General features: G+C 35.5%; 2 protein-coding genes across 3 annotated transcripts in view; both read right to left on the bottom strand.

Moving 5' to 3' along the window:
• Positions 1–11,568, bottom strand: part of fam171a1 (family with sequence similarity 171 member A1) — a 34,551-nt gene extending 22,983 nt beyond the window's left edge. Inside the window, exons 1-2 of one of the 2 annotated variants that reach the window (XM_055210170.2) lie at positions 11,208–11,568; positions 3,694–3,767 (exon numbers count right to left, since the gene is read on the bottom strand). Coding sequence is in view for 1 of the 2 variants with exons in the window: in XM_055210169.2 (XP_055066144.2) it covers positions 11,208–11,316 (109 nt within the window). In the remaining variant the exon portion in view is untranslated. The remainder of the gene's footprint in view (positions 1–3,693; positions 3,768–11,207) is intronic. The other variant, XM_055210169.2, reaches the window with a different exon arrangement.
• Positions 11,569–13,825: 2,257 nt separating this feature from the next.
• itga8 (integrin, alpha 8) overlaps positions 13,826–17,776 on the bottom strand; it is an 84,254-nt gene continuing 80,303 nt past the window's right edge. The window contains exons 29-30 of the mRNA XM_055210602.2: positions 17,311–17,433; positions 13,826–15,343 (exon numbers count right to left, since the gene is read on the bottom strand). Coding sequence (XP_055066577.2) covers positions 15,254–15,343; positions 17,311–17,433 — 213 coding nt within the window. The 3' untranslated portion in view covers positions 13,826–15,253. The remainder of the gene's footprint in view (positions 15,344–17,310; positions 17,434–17,776) is intronic.

The raw sequence follows: 17,776 nt of genomic DNA, 5'->3' as shown, positions 1-17,776 counted from the left end.
ATGAATTGCATCCATACAACTGTTAACTGAGACTTTATAAAATCAGATTTTAAAATAGCCTACAGTTATCTTGTGTGTGCGTGTTTGAATGACGCGTTTCATCCGTCCGCTTTACCAGTAGATTAAATCAGTTTGCGAGTAAGTTACAGTGTTTCTGTGAACTTAAATATCTTAAATATATTTGTTCCTTTGCATGAAGCTATTGAGTGTATTAAAAGATTTTGAATATTAAATATAGTGCATAAACGTTTATGGTGCTTTTATAATACTTTGTCCTTTTAATAGCTTGTTAGTAACAACCACAGCTAACATGCAGTATCGTAATTGGATCGGTCATGTTGTCGGTCCTCGATCAGATCCAGCCAAAAAACCCGGATCGGCACCGAAACCGATTCAGAATATAGGATCGGGACATCCCTATTCTTCTGTAGGCGCAATGCATGCATGACCTACGTGTATAAAGTATACAGGGTTTCAAAAATCGGGTGGTGCGCAAACAATATGCGCACTCTTCTGATGATGAAAATTGCATCAGGCGCACTGTACGCGGGCCCTCGCGTACGTATAAAAAAAATTACTAAACTTCGATCTTTAGAGTAAATACTGTTATTCTCTGTTGGTGTGAACGCTAATATAATTTAGCTATAGTTATTGTTTTTAGTGTAAAATGGCCTTTAGACTGTTAATTCAGGACTTTCATATGCTTACAGTACCATACATATGACATGACTGATGACATCATATCTTTAGACAGCATGACTTTTAATTCACGACATTCAATTTCCTGAATTACTTGATGGAGTGCCAACTGGGCTAGATTACATCAACCAAGTGTGTGCTTACCTGCTTGCTGCTTTTAAATAACAGATTTGGTTATTTTAGCTACATACTCATTATTAATAGGTGCTTGCTATTCCAGTACACACACACATAGTTAAAAGCTAAATGAAAATGTCCATGTGACTGTGTGCATGAGCAGTGCCTGTTTATGTACAACATAGTCCACAACGCCCTTACACAAACACATAACATCTGCTGACTAACACACAATAGCACAGTGTGAACCTGGACAACAGCTCTTAAAAAAGCTGACACCAGCTCTTACATAATCAAACAGGACCAAAACTGTCTTTCAAGAGGAATACCAAATATTCTCGTTTATTTCATATTTTTTACATTAGCGTGGCTTAAAGTCAAATAAAATAAAATAAAAAAATTAACAAGTAAAACAAAGGTTTTGAGTAGACTATATTAAAAAAGTAGCCCTCCAGATTGTTTTATCCATTGTGGTAGCCCTTGCTCACAAAAAGGTTGGAGACCCCGGGTCTAGACTACTAATGCACATGTTGCAGGTGGAACTGAACCATTACAGAGGTCACAGTCCTGCTCAATCATCATTCAGCTCTTAGGAGGAGACAGTTAACCTCAGCTTACTCCAGAGGGACGACCTCAGAAATGACTGCACTGTAGCTCTCTTTGCATTACAAGCTTCTGCTTAACACCAACTGGTTCATCAATCTCTCTTCCACTCTCTTTTATATTTCTTTTATCACTCATTTATCGTGTGGTGATGGTGTTCAGTGGTTAAAGAGCTGGCCTGGAAACCAAAAGGTTGCGCTCTGTAAGTAAGGTACTTTAAGCTATATTTCTATCTCAATTTCACACCATTGGTTGAGCCAGTGTTGCTGCATCTGCTTATCCAATCACAACACAAGGCCTGCTTCTTATCGGAATCAATCTAGAAAAAAAATGCACATTATGCTTGGATGCAAGTACTTTGCCACAAACAATTAAGCACATTTTATTTTATTTCATGAAACTAGATCTACATTCAGACACTTAATAGAAAACTATTGATTTTTTCCCTATTTAAAGACGAGTAAGTATGGTGGCACAAAATAAAACGTGCCGATTATAAAGCGGATAAAAATGAGAACTATATTGTATGGTGGAAGAGCACTTAGTTTGCAGCACTTCGACCTTATTTTTTATCCGCTTAAAAAAAATCGCTACATTTTATTCTGTGCCACCATACTTACTCGTGTAACTACTCATGTAACAGTCTTTAAAGGAAAACACGACCGTATTTCAATATTTTACTATGTTTTTACCTCAACTTAGACTAATTAATACACACATACCTATCTTTTTTCAATGCATGCACTTTAAATCTTTGTACAGCATGTTATAAATGTGTTAGCATTTAGCCTAGCCCCATTCATTCCTATGGCTCCAAACAGGGATGAATTTAAAAGCCACCAAACACTTCCATGTTTTCCTCATTTAAAGACGTTTACATGAGTAGTTACACAAGTAAGTATGGTGGCACAAAATAAAACTTTGGTTTGGAGTCATAAGAATGAATGGGGCTAGGCTAAATGCTAACACATTCAAGAAGCGCTGTACAAAGATTAAAGGTGCACGCATTAAAAAAAGATAGGTATGTATTAATTCATCTAAGTTGAGGTAAGAACATAGTAACATATTGAAAAACGGTGGTGTTTTCCTTTAAATAGGAAAAACATGGAAGTGTTTGGTGGGTTCTAAATTCATCCCTGTTTGGATCCTAAGGAATAAATGCGGCTAGGCTAAATGCTAACACATTCACGACGCGCTGTACAAAGATTAAGTGCACGCATTAAAAAAAGACAGGTATGTATTAATTTGTCTAAGTTGAGGTAAGAACATAGTAAAATATTGAAAAACTGTGGTGTTTTCCTTTAAATTCATATTTTGTTCTCTCGCTTAAAAAGTCACCCTGGCAGAGGTATTATGATATTATGGACACAATGGTACAATTATTTTCGCAGAGGTAAAGTGTGAGATGGAAAGTTTACATGTCTAATCCAAAACCTTATTTTTTTTCATTTGCTTTGTGTCAAAGACCTCCAGAACAATGAGACCATCTCCCTGAGAGTTATTCCTGCAGCTTAGTTGATAGCAAAGGCTGTGGGTTTGATTGCTTGTCTTAGGGGTGTAAGAAAATATCATTATATGAGTATTGTGATATGTATAGCTAAAAAAAGGGTCAATTTATAAATATATATATAAAAACATGATTCATGACAGTTGTTTCATTTAAGTTTACATCCCAACCATTAGATAGCATATAGGAAGTACTAGCATAGGGATGTGCCATTTTTTTTTAAGGTTTGCATATGGGGGTGTGTTCTCAATGACAGCTTTCCTAGAATTATATCCTATTATATTCCCAAAACAGGAAATGCTCAATTTATTTGCATGATTCACAATATCGCAATGTATTGAAACACAATGCATCGCAACCCCCTGCCATCATGATACCTATCGCATCGCGAGATTCTTGCCGATACACAGCCCTAGCTTGTATGCACTGAAAGTCGTTTGGATAAAGCGTCTGCCAAAATCATAGATGTAACGCAAATATAAGAGTTGATACGCTGCCCATCATCTTGTTCTCCAGCTATAAAGTGATGCGCTTATATGCTGTAAGAGCGAGCACACATAGACAAAATTCTGGGTGCTGCATTGCAGGGGAGGACAGAAAGAAGTGGAAGGAAAGGGAGGGCACACAGATGAAATGTGGAATGTTTAGATCATCGTGTTATAGGTCACACAGATCTTTTTCCAACTTGTATTTCCTAAAATATGTTGGTGATGTTGGCAACAGCTTCATTCAAACACACTTTATCAATGTTACACTCACTTATTCACCTCACAACTATGAACTTCTGCAATAACATCTTGTTGTTGCAGAATCACCCCTGGCTGGAGCAGAATCTTGTTTGCTGTAATGAAGAGAGTAATCAGTCAATATGCTGGACGATGTGCTGGCTTCTAAGGTTTAAGAATGCCCCAGGAACCCATATTATTGATTCATCTGAAAAAAACAAAACTGTCAAGATTATATAGGGTTACAGCATGCATGTGCGTGCACGACACATCAACAGCAAGCTGTAGAAAAAATGCTGAAGCGTAATTATAAATCATATATAGTACATACATAACACATTCAGTATGCACTCCATGTTGTACTGTAGATATAGTAATGAAAATACAGTTAAAGAGTAACTTAGCAGGCTACATTTTGACAAACAAGCAACTGCCTCCACTAGAAAGTCAATGCTGTAAGTATCAAGTTGCCAACAGTCACCCAATGATATCAAAACATAGTTTCTTTGGGATTTCACCTTTTCTTCTAATAAATTTAAAGAAAGACAAAGAGCTACAGTCAGGGGTATTGAAAGTATGTCAAAGTATGTTTTGTTATTCAGTATAGCCTACTTAATTTTGTTAATACAGAGCTAAACGAGACAGACATGAAGAAAAAAAGAAAAGAAACTGAGAACATTTATTATATGCGGTGCTGTGGAAAATAAACCAGATAACTGAGGATGGCTGTTTAACAGTAAACACAGCAATAGCTCAGTCTTTGGAAAGTGTTGTTGAATTAAGCTCTTAACTTTGCACAGTCAGCAATAAGGTATCAAGTCAGCTTACATTATTTGTAAAATAATGTTAAATTCAGAGACTCTTGTTAGATCTGTCTGTTGTTCTTTCACCGGAGCAGATAGGCTAACTATGGTTGTCTTTCCTCACAAAAAATTGTCAAACTAAATAAAGGAGATTATAGAAAATAATTCATTCTCGATGGATGGACAGACGGATGGGATTGGTGCTTAAAATATTGAATTTTGGGTGAAAAGCTCAGCTCGTCAATGTCAGTGTTCACACGGCCATCCAATAACAGTGTAGGAGGGGCGGGATAAACATCACAACAACCAACCAGTGCATTTTTCAACGACTGATAAACAAAGCAGAAGAATCACAGCAACCAATGCGCTCAGCTAAAGGAAGCTGGCAGTTGGCTGAAATAAAGCTGGCAGTCGGTGTCTGCCAAGCGTTTTCAGACGCAAAAAAAGCTTTGGTGTGCACGCTACCTAAAACCAAGATAAAGCACATAGAACATCTGATACACTCAAACTAATTTTGTGGTTCTTCTTATACATTAACAAAAACGTAACGGTAGCAATTGTGCCAGAACAAAAACATCTGTAAATAAGATCAGATAATTGGTTCTCAATCTCGACTAGAGTTGCTTTATAACTAGAACAGGCTCCCTTTTTGATCTGACTTCATTTTATCCTCTTTACAGGTACCACAACCACCTGACTTACTGTATAACTTGTTCTATTTTAAGTTAAAGTGATTTTTCACAAGATTTTTTTTAAGATGTCAAATAAATCTCTGGTGTCCCCAGAGTACATACGTGAAGTTTTAGCTAAAAATATCCCACAGATAACATGTTAAAATTGCCACTTTGTGGGCCTGAGAAAAAATGTGCCGTTTTTGGGTGTGTCCTTTTAAATGCAAATGAGCTGATGAACACTGATCGCATTAATGGTGGTTTGTTGAAATTAAAACTCAATTGTGCTATCAATTATATCAATTTTTCTCTCTGCACTAAATGGCAGGGCCGTAGTTAGATAGTGCAGATTAAGGGACGGTATTATTATCATAAGATTCCCCCTTCTTACAATGGGGGCCAAATTTCAATTACCTATTTTTTTCACATGGTTGCAGAGAATGGTTTATCAAAACTGAGTTACTGGGTTAATCTTTGTCACATTTTCTAGAATGATAGAAGCACTGTAGACCCAATTATAGCACTTAAACATGGAAAAAGTCAGATTGCCATGATATGAAGAGTTTGGTTCCAAAACGCGATAAACGCCAAAAAAAAAGAGTTACCGCCAAAATAAGTATTGTATCAGGTCAGTATTAAGAAGTAAATTCTTAATTTTACGCAAAATACAACATCTGCCATGTTATTTTGTCATCTTTTCTCCCTTTTTCCCCAAAACGCAATAAATCCACTCAACAAATCACAGCGCACCATTCCACGCAACAATGGCGGCGCGTTGAGTACACAGAATCCTAGTTTTTCTCATCTACTTTGTACTTCGTAACCACAAACAAACAAAAACAAAATAATACTTTGATGACATTGCTAAACCTGTGGTGGTTTTTAGTCATGGGAAAGAAACTTAAGCCATCAAAATCTAATAATTTACGCGAGAGGCATTCGGGAGACAGAAAAATGCCGGCTGTTGCTTGTTCTCCCGACAGCATCAAGCTTCTGTCATGCTAACACATTGATCCCAGGGGATCTTATGAAAAACTTTCCAGTATTTTACTCAAAACCAAAAAACCAAAAAATTTTACAGCTGATCGCTGTGAAAAAAATTCTGCGACGACATCCCAACTAACTATAACAGCAGCAATGACAGTGTTCTTAATATGACAAAGTAAGTGTTTTAATTAATGCCATTCATTGTTTTTATTAGTGCCACTAGTCAACTAAATGAATATAACATGGCAAAGATGATTGCACATTTGATTCAATAGATTTATAGCATTTAAAAAAACTTGTCATGGATTTATTGCATTTTGTGGAAAAAATTAAATTATAGATTTGAATTTTTTATGTTATTATAAGCTAAAGATGCTATGTGAAAGTTTGTAACAGAAAATAGTGGTTTTCATCTTGTCACATTCTTGGTATAGAAAACACGTTTTTACCCAAATTAGTCAAAATGGATTTATTGCGTTTTGGAACCAAACTCTTCATATGTCCCCTTCAAGGAAGACATCACTACTGTAGTAATTATGTACAGCACACATATTGAAATACATTAACTTACATTAATTTTACATGCACTCTAAAAACGATTCGTTGGCTGAACAACCATTACTTATTAAAGTAATAATAAGATTAAACATGAAAAACTTAGTATTCATCATAACTTTTCAACCTCTACTTAACATATGTAGTATGTGTAACACAAAAATATAAGTTACCAAGTGAACTTAAATGTATGCAAAAATAAAATAAAAAATATAAGTAATGCCAACTACTACTATAACAACTGCATCAAAATTAAGTAAATCTAGCATAATATTTTAAGTAACTATAGAGTGATATGCAAATTTCCCATGATGCCTTTCCAGCCAAAAATTCTGACATCTGTCATAGCCATTTTGTGAACACTATAAGTTCATGTAAGTTTTAAAATTGCATGGTGTATAAAGCATAAAACACAGTTATGTATAGTATAAAACATGAAACAAGCTTGTCTTTTCTGTTTTGCAGAAAAATTACTTCTCCAGATGTGAAGCAGACTGTCTCTCTCTCTCTCTCTCTCTCTCTCTCTCTATAAAAGGAGACACACACAGCTGTGTGTGTGTGTGTGTGTGTGTGTGTGTGTGTGTGTGTGTGAGAGCTCAATCAGTCTCAATCAGTGTGCTTCAAGTTAATAGACATCAAGATAATAATGTTTCACAGGGATGAAAACATAATATAATTGCAAAAAAAAAAAATCTATATTTCTGTCATGAAGATTTTTAATTTTTCTACCTCTTCTCCCTAAGCACAACCGTTAAAAGTGAATACAATCCAATCCTACAGAAAGTGTTTTACCAAAACATCAACAACTGTCAGTTTGACTCATTTCAACTTGACAAGTACATACATTACAAGGCAATAATATAATCAACACATCATTAACAAACACTTTAATAACAGTCATTTTTCATAACTACTCAAAGTTATTATAAAGTGTTACCCATTAAACATGGACACAACACTTTACACATAGCTTGTCTCTCATTTTCCTATATCACTGACACATAAAAGACAAACTACAATAAACACACGCAGATAAAAGGCCTGGTAAGTGCTAGGAATATAGCCACACCTAAATCAAGCCTCTTTCAGTAATGTTGATCTCTGTATTTATGGCAGGTTTAAGACTAAAGACTCTCCAAGCCTATTTAAGATACAGATAAACTAGAGTGATAGAGTATTTGCAAGAAACCAATAGATGTCAGGCCACCTTGCCCATGGAAATGGTCTGGTTTAGGTAATCAGAGATGAGAAAATGTCTAAGTGTCCACTGAAAACATGATCCCATAAAACATTAAGCCCAACAGGGGGCTCCTGTGTGCTTGAAATGCTGGGGTCAAACAAACAGAGTCCACACCCTCTCATTTTTGCACTACAGCAACATAAAAAATCCAGAGGCCAGACAACAGTCAGTTATCCCCATAAGAGATTATTAATCATGGGAAGCCAGACTTATTCTTTATATCAGTCTTCATGACTCACCCGAGGTCTAAACCATAGCAGGCTTCCTAAAACCCATTGTTCGAAGACTCAGTGCGTATGATAGGAAACTATTAAGGAGTCCATTTACTAGTTCATATTTGGGTGCATGACACGTGTGACTGTTTACAGTAAATAAATACTGCCAAGATGGGGGTCATTATAAAATTAATCAATTATTTTGTTTTGTTAAAGGGCCGCTAACCTAGGTGTTTTCAGGAATATAAAAACAATCTCTGGCATCCCCAGAACGTGTCTGTAAAGTTTCAGCTCAAAATACACCACAGATCTTTCATTATGTTTCAGTATGTGTGTTTCTTTAAATGCAAAGAAAGCTTCTGTTCCCCTCCCCATATGCAAAAGTAAGGGGTAGAGCGCTTACAAATGTGCTTTGGACTACATCAAAACATGGCAGAAGAGTGAACTACATGCTCATAAGGTGGAGTCTGTAAGCAGTTATGGTTGGGGCGTAATCAATGTGACATCACAATGATAGGGGATCCCCAACAGCCTGTTTTGTGTGACTGTTGCGGTTTAAAGGACAGTATAAAATGCATTGTGTCTATGGAGATGTCCCCATAAACCACATACACCAACGTGTGTGTGTATTTATACATAATTATTACACAGTACACCCACATATATTATGTAAACAAAAACTTTTATTCTGCAAATGATTAGTCACGAGTCACGACTAATCGTGAAGCAGCACTAATAATAACAGGATGCTTTTGCACACACACACTGGAGAGTAATTTTCTAATAGAAACACATTTAAAAGTGCATTTTCTATAGGGGTAGGGCTGAAACGATCGACTTTTATTTTCATTGTTTTAGAAAAGAAGCTCTTAATACTACTGACAAGAGATGTTTGTGTAAAATATATATATTTTGTAATGCTGCTTAGTTTTGGTTACTATTTTTTTCTATTGAACAGAAAACAAACCTGAATATTTAAACAATGCTTAGAAAGCATTTGTGTTTAATTTGTGTTGGGTAGAAATCCGAGAATTACCTGCTCAAAGTTCATTAAACAACTATCTTAAATCAAATGCTGAAGTAATTTTTCTTTTATTTATTTATTAGTTAGAATATGTATAACTTAATGTTTTAACTAATTAAAAAAGCAGAATAATCATTTAAAATGTATCGATTAGTCATGGAAATAATAAATGATTTAGTCGATTAATTGGTCTAATAATCGATAGATTAAAGGCGGAGCGCATGATTTCTGAAAAACACTTTGGAAAAGGGAGTCGGGTCGACTACCAAAACACACTTGTAGCCAATCAGCAGTATTGTGCGTGTCTACTTAACGACATCGTTGCCTGGGTTGCGTATGTGTGTGACGGGTCTATTTAAAGATGGTTCAGATTCTATTGGGGAGGGGCGTGTTTGTTTAGGTAATTTCAAATGTCAACATTGGCTTTCAGAGATTATGCACCCTGCGTTTAATCGATTATTAAAATAATCGTTTGTTGCAGCCCTAGCTAGGGGGCTTTAAACTGTGTATATGGTGTTGTAAACTAGGGGAATGCTTTGTGTTTGTTTGATAAATAAATGGCAGTGCAGCTGCCTCTACAGTTAACTATGAAGCATATTTACTTAACTTCAAGAGAGAACACATTTAAGGATAGCAACAGTAAGACAGAAAGTAAATAACATAAAATTAAACATCTACACAAAAACAGTAAAAACAAAAACGTAAAAATAAACATTAATTTGGCTGTGCCAATTTTTTCAAGTGGTAAGGTTAAACTATAAACATGCTGGCCGCTAAAGAGTTTTTTTAAGTAGACACTAGTTAGTGTTAATGAAATGTAAATTCTACATGAAAAGATTGCCAACATATAGTCCCATATTAATCTGTCAACCCCCCATGCGCCAAAAAACTCAGGTGTACATCAGTGTAACCAAACATTCAAAATAGAAAGCACCAACACTATACATACAGTATGCATTTAAACGAGCATCGAGCACAAAAGCAAATACAGCAACTCATGATTACTAAACCACCTTGCCTTATAAGACAAAATATAAAAAGCAGTCAATAACTCCAAGATACAATAGATTCAAAACCAATTACAGACAAGCAGGGCCTTCCATTTTAATGCGACAGTGATAAGGAAATGGCACAGCATGTACAAAAAGCCGGAAAACCCTGTTTTGCATATTCAAAACACACTGTGCCAGCCTACTGTCCACCAGAAGTGAGCAAACAGATCCATCTGTGCTGCCTATGGTTTCATTACCACAGATAGAGAGAGAAAGAGAGAGAGAGATTGAGGGGGAGGGTCTACCAAATATGAGGTGGGGATATTCCTTACATTATATAAACATATAACCAGACAAAATATTAAATCAATGAAAAAAATCAATGCTTTTAGATGGTTAGCCGATATCATTATGTAGTGCGCATACAGGAGTTTCGTCGGCTGCCCCAGGTATGGATTTAAAAGATCAAATAAAAACTGAATTATAAAGACCAGTGAGGTGTAGTAATATTTTGAAAGAAAAACATCATGACATTAATCTAAACAACATTATTGGATTAATCATTTGTATTACATACAGAAGTCAGAAAGAAAAATATTATTTGTAGGATCATTCAGAATTTAATTTCAATGGCTTGAATATGAAATACATATTTAATATAGTGCACGCACGCACGCAGATATAAAGCATACACATACTACATCCACTATAAGCACATTTGTCTGGGAGGCTGCAGTGATGCTTGATGCCATTTTCAAACAGCAGGCTTGAGATAAGGACCAAAGTAATGTAATTTACCTGAGAACATTTTAACTAAACAAAATACAATGCACCATTTCCTCAATACATCACTTATTATTAAAGTTTGTTTTCGGTACACTGTCGAAATAAACTCCATGTTTTCTAAAGCAAGTGGTACTCTGTTAACATATGCGAGCTAAGATTGCTAACACTTAGCTCAGGTAATGGCACCCCGAAAGGCAAAGCAAAGTTTATAAAAATATCTATCTAGATCTTTATAAGCACAAGCACAAACACAAGTGATGGATTCGCGGGTGTTATCTCGTACCTTTGGCATCGCTGTTTTCCTGCAGGGTTTTAGCGGCAGACGTCCATATATCGCATCCCAACAGGCAGAGCACAATCACGGCAGAGCCGCTGCTGTCCGCCCCGCGCATTACTGCTGTTTACAGTCACTATGATTTCCTCAACAATGCGGATTGTCTATGCGACGCGAGTATTTAAAGCAGCGTTGCAGACGAGCTTCCCTGCCATAATTTGATGTTATAGCGATTCTGCTCGTCATTGACACCGACGGGCGATTAGAAAAATCCACCGGTCAGCATCTCCATGTTGCCGCTGTTTTTTCCAACGCGGAGTTAACTCGAGGCAACGAAAGAAAGCCAGTGAACTCCGCCAGATTAACCATTTCAATACCAGTGACCGAAAGATACCCTGCTGTTCACCCAAAAAGAAGGATTCGTCTGCCATCTACTGTCCCATGACAAGAAATGCTTTAAAGTCATTGGTGTTTGAAGTGGCACTGCAAAAAATAAATATCTTAGTTTAGGTTTTGATTTACATCATACATTTCTTGATAAGCAAAACGACTCAAGATATAAAAAAATCAAGTGATTTAAACAAGTAAAAATATCCGCCAGTGGGGTAAGAAAAAAATAACTATTTATTAATTTAATCTGAAACTAGAATTAAGTTTTATTTTTCTTATCTCACTAGCAAATATATATTGTTTTACCTTGTTCTAAGCATAAATTCGTTTGATTTTCATTTATTTTTCGGATAACAAAAGTAATTTTAGATTTTTTTAATGGAAAATAAGACGTACCTTTTTTCAGTGTACAATGACTTTAATTATGAAATGATGCACTGTGAGCCATAAGCTACAGATTTAGGTGTTTTTGTAAAAAGTGATTTACCAAGTGTCATTCAACTGATTATATAGCCAAGACATTAATATCAACAACAAATAATACTAATACTAATCACCTTAAACTACTCCAGATGGGTCACATCATACATTTCTATTATTATTATTATTATTATTATTATTATTATTATTATTATTACATCTGTAACTTTGCCCACTCTAATCTTTCACTTTTTTAAAAAACACTAGAGACTAAATCTGTAGTTACAGTATCTCTTTAGTTGTACTTTGGGGTTTTCCACATCTCTTTCATCTTTTTTGTACATCTTTCATCTTTTTTTTTGTACTACAGTTCAAACTTTTGTTTGAAACATTCAATTTGTCAAGCAATAAGCATTGCACAGCCTTAATTCCTTAATAATGGAATTATTATTAATTATTAATACAGTTAATAATGATTGACTGACGAGTTTATATAAAAAGCATTTATTTTGCCATGTTTGACCAAATAGAGAACTTAGATATAATAGCATGGTATTTTCTAGACTAATGTGACCCTGGATCACAAAACCAGTCATGAGTAGCATGGGTATATTTGTAGCAATGGCCAACAATACATTGTATGGGTCAAAATTGTTGATTTTTTTAAATGGCAAAAATCATTAGGATATTAAGTAAAGATCACCGTACGTCCACTTTGTTAATGCATCACACACTAGATGTTTTTGTTTGACACCATCCATCCTAAAAGAAATAAAGTAGGGTTGGCGTGAGAGCGGTGGTCTGGGGCAGGAATTATCCTGTGGGGTCATGGGGTGCCCCATCTGTCCCCAACAACTCCCTTACAACATGGGTACATATACACAATGAATACAATATAAAACTGTTTTCCTGCTACAATACAACAACTCACTGTCATCTCTCTCATCCCCCCCCCCTTTAACTAATGAATTTAATCTCATTATTGATTTAATTATCCATTACTAAACACGTATGCAACTTTCATACAAACACTCACCAATACACAGAAGCTATTAGATTGAATTTGCATGGGCAGCGAATATGTTTGTTTTATTTGTGTATTTGTTTTGCCCTATGTTATTTAGCACATGTAAATAGAGTCACTTTCTGTGTTTGCATTATATAATAATAAAAAATAAAAAAATAAAATAAAAAAGAGACCAAAAAAAGTAAAGATCATGTTCCATGAAGATTTTTTTTTATAATTTTCCTTCTGTTAATAAATAAAAATCTATTTATCATTAGTATTATGTGTTACTAATGACTTCATTTAGACAACTTCAAAGACGATTTTCTTAATTTATTAATTTTGCACCCTCAGATTTCCAAATATTGTCCTATCCTAACAAACCATATCGATTGTATTTAGCTTATGTAGTTTTCAGATGATGTATAAATCTCAATTTATAAAAATTTACCATTATGACTGGCTTTGTGCTCCAGGGTCACAAATTATCCAAAAAAGGTGTTTAAGAGATGGCTATTGGAAATGGGGCCTGTCTAGATTAGAAAAAATTGTGTTTTTTTCCAAATAGTGATTCCTGACAATACATTGTGATCAGTTAAATGATTTATAATGTACCAAGCAAAATCGATTATAACCAGACTACTGGTACCCAGTGTACTATATTTTTTGGAAAAATGTAACTTGAGCTTACTCTTCGTTTCAATAATAAATTAAGCTCTCAATCTAGCATATCTCCAAGTAAAACAAATAAAATGCAATATATAATAAACATTTTACTGTTCAGTAAAGGCACTTCTCATTAAAGTTTTTTTTCATTCATTTTTAATTTCAGATCTGTGTTAACAAAGTAGACAGGGTTACACATCATTCATACATTAAAACATTGATCATGTCCTTCCAGAGCAAAATTAATGGCAAGATTGGTTGCCATATAACTTGTTTTCATTATGAGTTTGGGATTTTCAAACAGTTCTTATATTATAAGTCCATGTATATATACTGAAAGGCATTTGTTGGCCTTGGTTGAGGTAAACATCCATATTAAACCAGTAAAAGAATGTTTGTTTTGTCATTTAAATGAATACTATATTTTTGAACAGCAGCCTGAAAGACATTAATTTAGCTGCATCTAACACACAGTATCTAGCTATGGATTTAAAGCATTAAAAGACAAAACATTGTTATTTCATTTATTCAAAAAATGATCTGTCAGTCCATCAGTCTGACAAAAAGATATTTTAACTTTATATACAAAACAACCCAAAATTCAGGTTCAAACATTTTGGAGCCAGTGTACACACAAATTAACAAATTCCCAATATTGCACATATTTATATCTATTCATTCATCCCCTTGCATCTTTGTACTTGTTAAGCAATTCTTTATGTGCTTCAATATGTAATCCATACATCATTGGCTAAATGCACGTAGAAATGTGAGAGAAATGCTGTGAAACTAAAGGCCTGTGATGCAACAGACAAGCTTTGCAAAGGAAAAAGATTTGCTAAGACCTACAATAACTTAGTCAGCCACAGACCACACAATTCACTACTACATCTTCATGATTGTCATATTTATATTCAACATTCAGTTATCCTGAATTAGTTCAGTTCAGTTTAGTTCTGAACAATTTGCAAATATAATGTTTAATGTTAATGTGAAATTCAATGTTGGTTGTTGCTCCCATATATAATCAAACACTTTGAGTACTGAACAGAATTTGTGGAGTGACAACTGTATAAAGCTGAAGTGTGTATGTTGTCAATGTGATGTGTAAAATGATCTTGTGCTGAATAATGAGATCATATGATCTTGCGTTTCTTGCTAATGTATATTTATACGTATACACCTGTTTCATCACAGCCCTCTCTTCAAGGAAGAACATGGAGTTGATCAGACAGTAAATCTCACTATTGTTCTTTACATTGAGATTGCATTGTTTAGCCTCCTAGTCTTGTACTGGTATCGAGCCATGTGGCTCTTTGGATCCTGTGGATATTGCAACTCGATCAAAGTGCAAAGTTCTGAGCTCTTTCTCCGTTTAAATAAAGCTTGAGGAATGTTTTTGAATGGTACTGTGGCCCAGCTCACAGAGACTGCAGTCCAGTGTGGGAGCTGTAGTTCATTTGGAGGATCTGTAGTCTTTAACAAAGATGCCAAAAACCCTCACACAGCTCCATCATCTTCATGGTCATTCCTCCCATGGTCTGTTTAACATCATTTCTCATATCATCTTCTGTCATGCCTCTGTAGATTTCTCTGCAGTCAGCTGCTCTCGGTCAGAAATGTCATCGTCTTTGGGCGGCCGTGCCCGATCAAAGAATCCGCACTGAAAGAAGGGAGCAGATGGGGTGAGAGAACAGACATAAGAATACGATCCTTGTGATAACATTCATTACTTCCGTTGTTTTGTCTGCTAAAGCATTTGCACAGATGTGACCTGAAACACATTAGACACTGGCCCAAGACTGCTTTCAGTGGAGATCAAAGTAAATCAAATGATTTATGCATATGGTGTAAAATGAGATTTGAAAATGTTGTGTGAATTAACACGAATTTAGGAATTTATTTGATGTCAGCAAGCATTCAAACTGGCGTGAGTTCAGAAGTTTGTACAAAACCTGATCCATGATATCAGCATGATTCAAGACCTTTCTGTGTGCTTCAATACAGAAAAAAATATGACCTTGTAGGAAACGTAAAAAATTCGTTGTATTTAATAAATGACCAGTGGCGGCCGGTGACTTTTTTTTTCGAGGGCTCTCGATGCGAAGTTCGTCACAACATGTATGTAGCCCGTCATGTGTGTGGTTCGTAAATTAAAAATATGTTGTCTGCGCTTTGAGAGATCCTGTGTGCATCATGTGTCTTGTCAAAATAATAAATAATAAAAGAGAAGCTCGCGTTTGCCAGATACTCGCATAATTTCATGCGTAATCACAGTTTACTGTTAAGGGAGTGTCTTGTGTGTATTTTGTGAATGTGAGCGTCTTATAAACAGTTTTGACGCGTATGCAGCAGGCACTTATTTTGAAAACGCAAGCAACACACATGACACTCCAAACACTTATTTTGAATTTGCGCCCCTCAGTCACGAGCCGCCACTGTAAATGACCTAAAAAATGGCAGTGTTTAAATATGTTATTTTTTTAAATTATGAAACTAGGTTAAGATTAAATACAATGTTCATCTCAAATGTTCAATGAGGTATCAATATTTAAATGTAAAATCTTGATGAAATCTGCCAACCACCTATATGTATTTCACCACAAGAGGGAGCTGTAACATTGTATTTAATGCATTTTCATGCTACTAATTCATTTATGTATTATGGTCCAAGATAAACTATAATCAGGGGTCTCCAACTTACCACAATGGATAAAACAATCTTGAGAGCTACATTTTTGATATAATCTAATTAAAACCTTTTTTTTCTTTTACTTGATTTTATTTTTAATTTTACTTGTTGATATGTTTTTTCATTGTTTAAAATGTTAACATACATATAAGATGCCAAGCTAATATAAAATATACAATAAATAAATGGAGGCTATTAATAGAATGTGCTTTGGCGGGCAAATCACAGACTGCGTGCATGCAACCTGGGGCCCGTTGGCACCATGTTGGAGACAACTGATGTAAAGCCACTATTGATTTATAAGCCCTTACATCACTCTTCAGTATGCTCTGTGCATTTGTCTTTTTTATACACATTTGCCTTAGACAAAATGTTAAATGCTTCTAGTCACTTTGGATAAAAGTGTCTGCTAAAGAAATAAATAAACAAGCGTAATGTAAATGTAAATCAGGGCAGATCCCCTCCATTGGGACCCAATCAAGAGCCTGAGAACAGCAGTAGAAAAAACACTGATACCATCAAAAACGGCTCATTAATGCCCAACAGCAAAAGCGTTTTCCTCTCTTTCGTTCTCCTCGCCACTTTTTCCTCAGTTTCTCACAACTTTCCTCAAACCTTCGTTGACTTCACTTCCTCCAACCCCCAATACCACTTCCTACTCCTGACCATCTCTTTCCCAGTCTCTATCTCTAATAGCCATCTCTCCTTTCGTCCACCCCCTGTAGTTCCTGTGTTTTGCTATTTCACTGAAGCAGAGACATAGTTAGAGACCTACTTTGCGTTTCTTGAGGAATTGCTCAAGCAAACACATGTCGAGACTGTACATTTGTTTCTTGGCACACAAGCCTAGAATGTTTGTTCATACAGGGTGAATAAAAGTAAAAATGTTAACTATATGTAACTGATGAATACTTATTTGTGTGTGTGTGTGTTTGTACCTTCCACATTGCTAAGCTGAGCACAGCGAGCACCAGCAGTCCCAGTAGTATAGCCAGAATAATCACCCACAAGGGAATGGCAAAGGAAACGTCAGGAATCGCCCACACAACAAAGGTTCCGATCTTAAAAACACAAGCGCACATAAACGAAGATATGTCATTAATATTTGACGAACACTGATGTAGCTTTGATATTAGCACACTTAAATCAGTTTGACAGCTTCCTTGCTCTTATCGTCTCTCTGTCTCGTTTTATAATAGAATGGAACAGGAGCTCCTTATGAATCTTCTGTTTATTGTTATTATTTATTCATTTCCTTCCTTCTTCGTTGGCTTACTACTGATTCGCTGATTAAACCCAGCTAAGAAAAGGTAACACACAGAAATGTTATTCTTACACGCTGGTCCTGAAGATGATGGTTTAGATATTGCTAGCAACACACTTATCTTTATTATTTCCTGTCGT

The sequence above is a fragment of the Misgurnus anguillicaudatus genome, chromosome 10 (genome assembly GCF_027580225.2).
Source record: "Misgurnus anguillicaudatus chromosome 10, ASM2758022v2, whole genome shotgun sequence".
Lineage (NCBI taxonomy): Eukaryota > Metazoa > Chordata > Actinopteri > Cypriniformes > Cobitidae > Misgurnus > Misgurnus anguillicaudatus.
The sequence above is the reverse complement of the archived record's forward strand: the minus strand, read 5'-3'. Positions and strand labels throughout refer to the sequence as shown.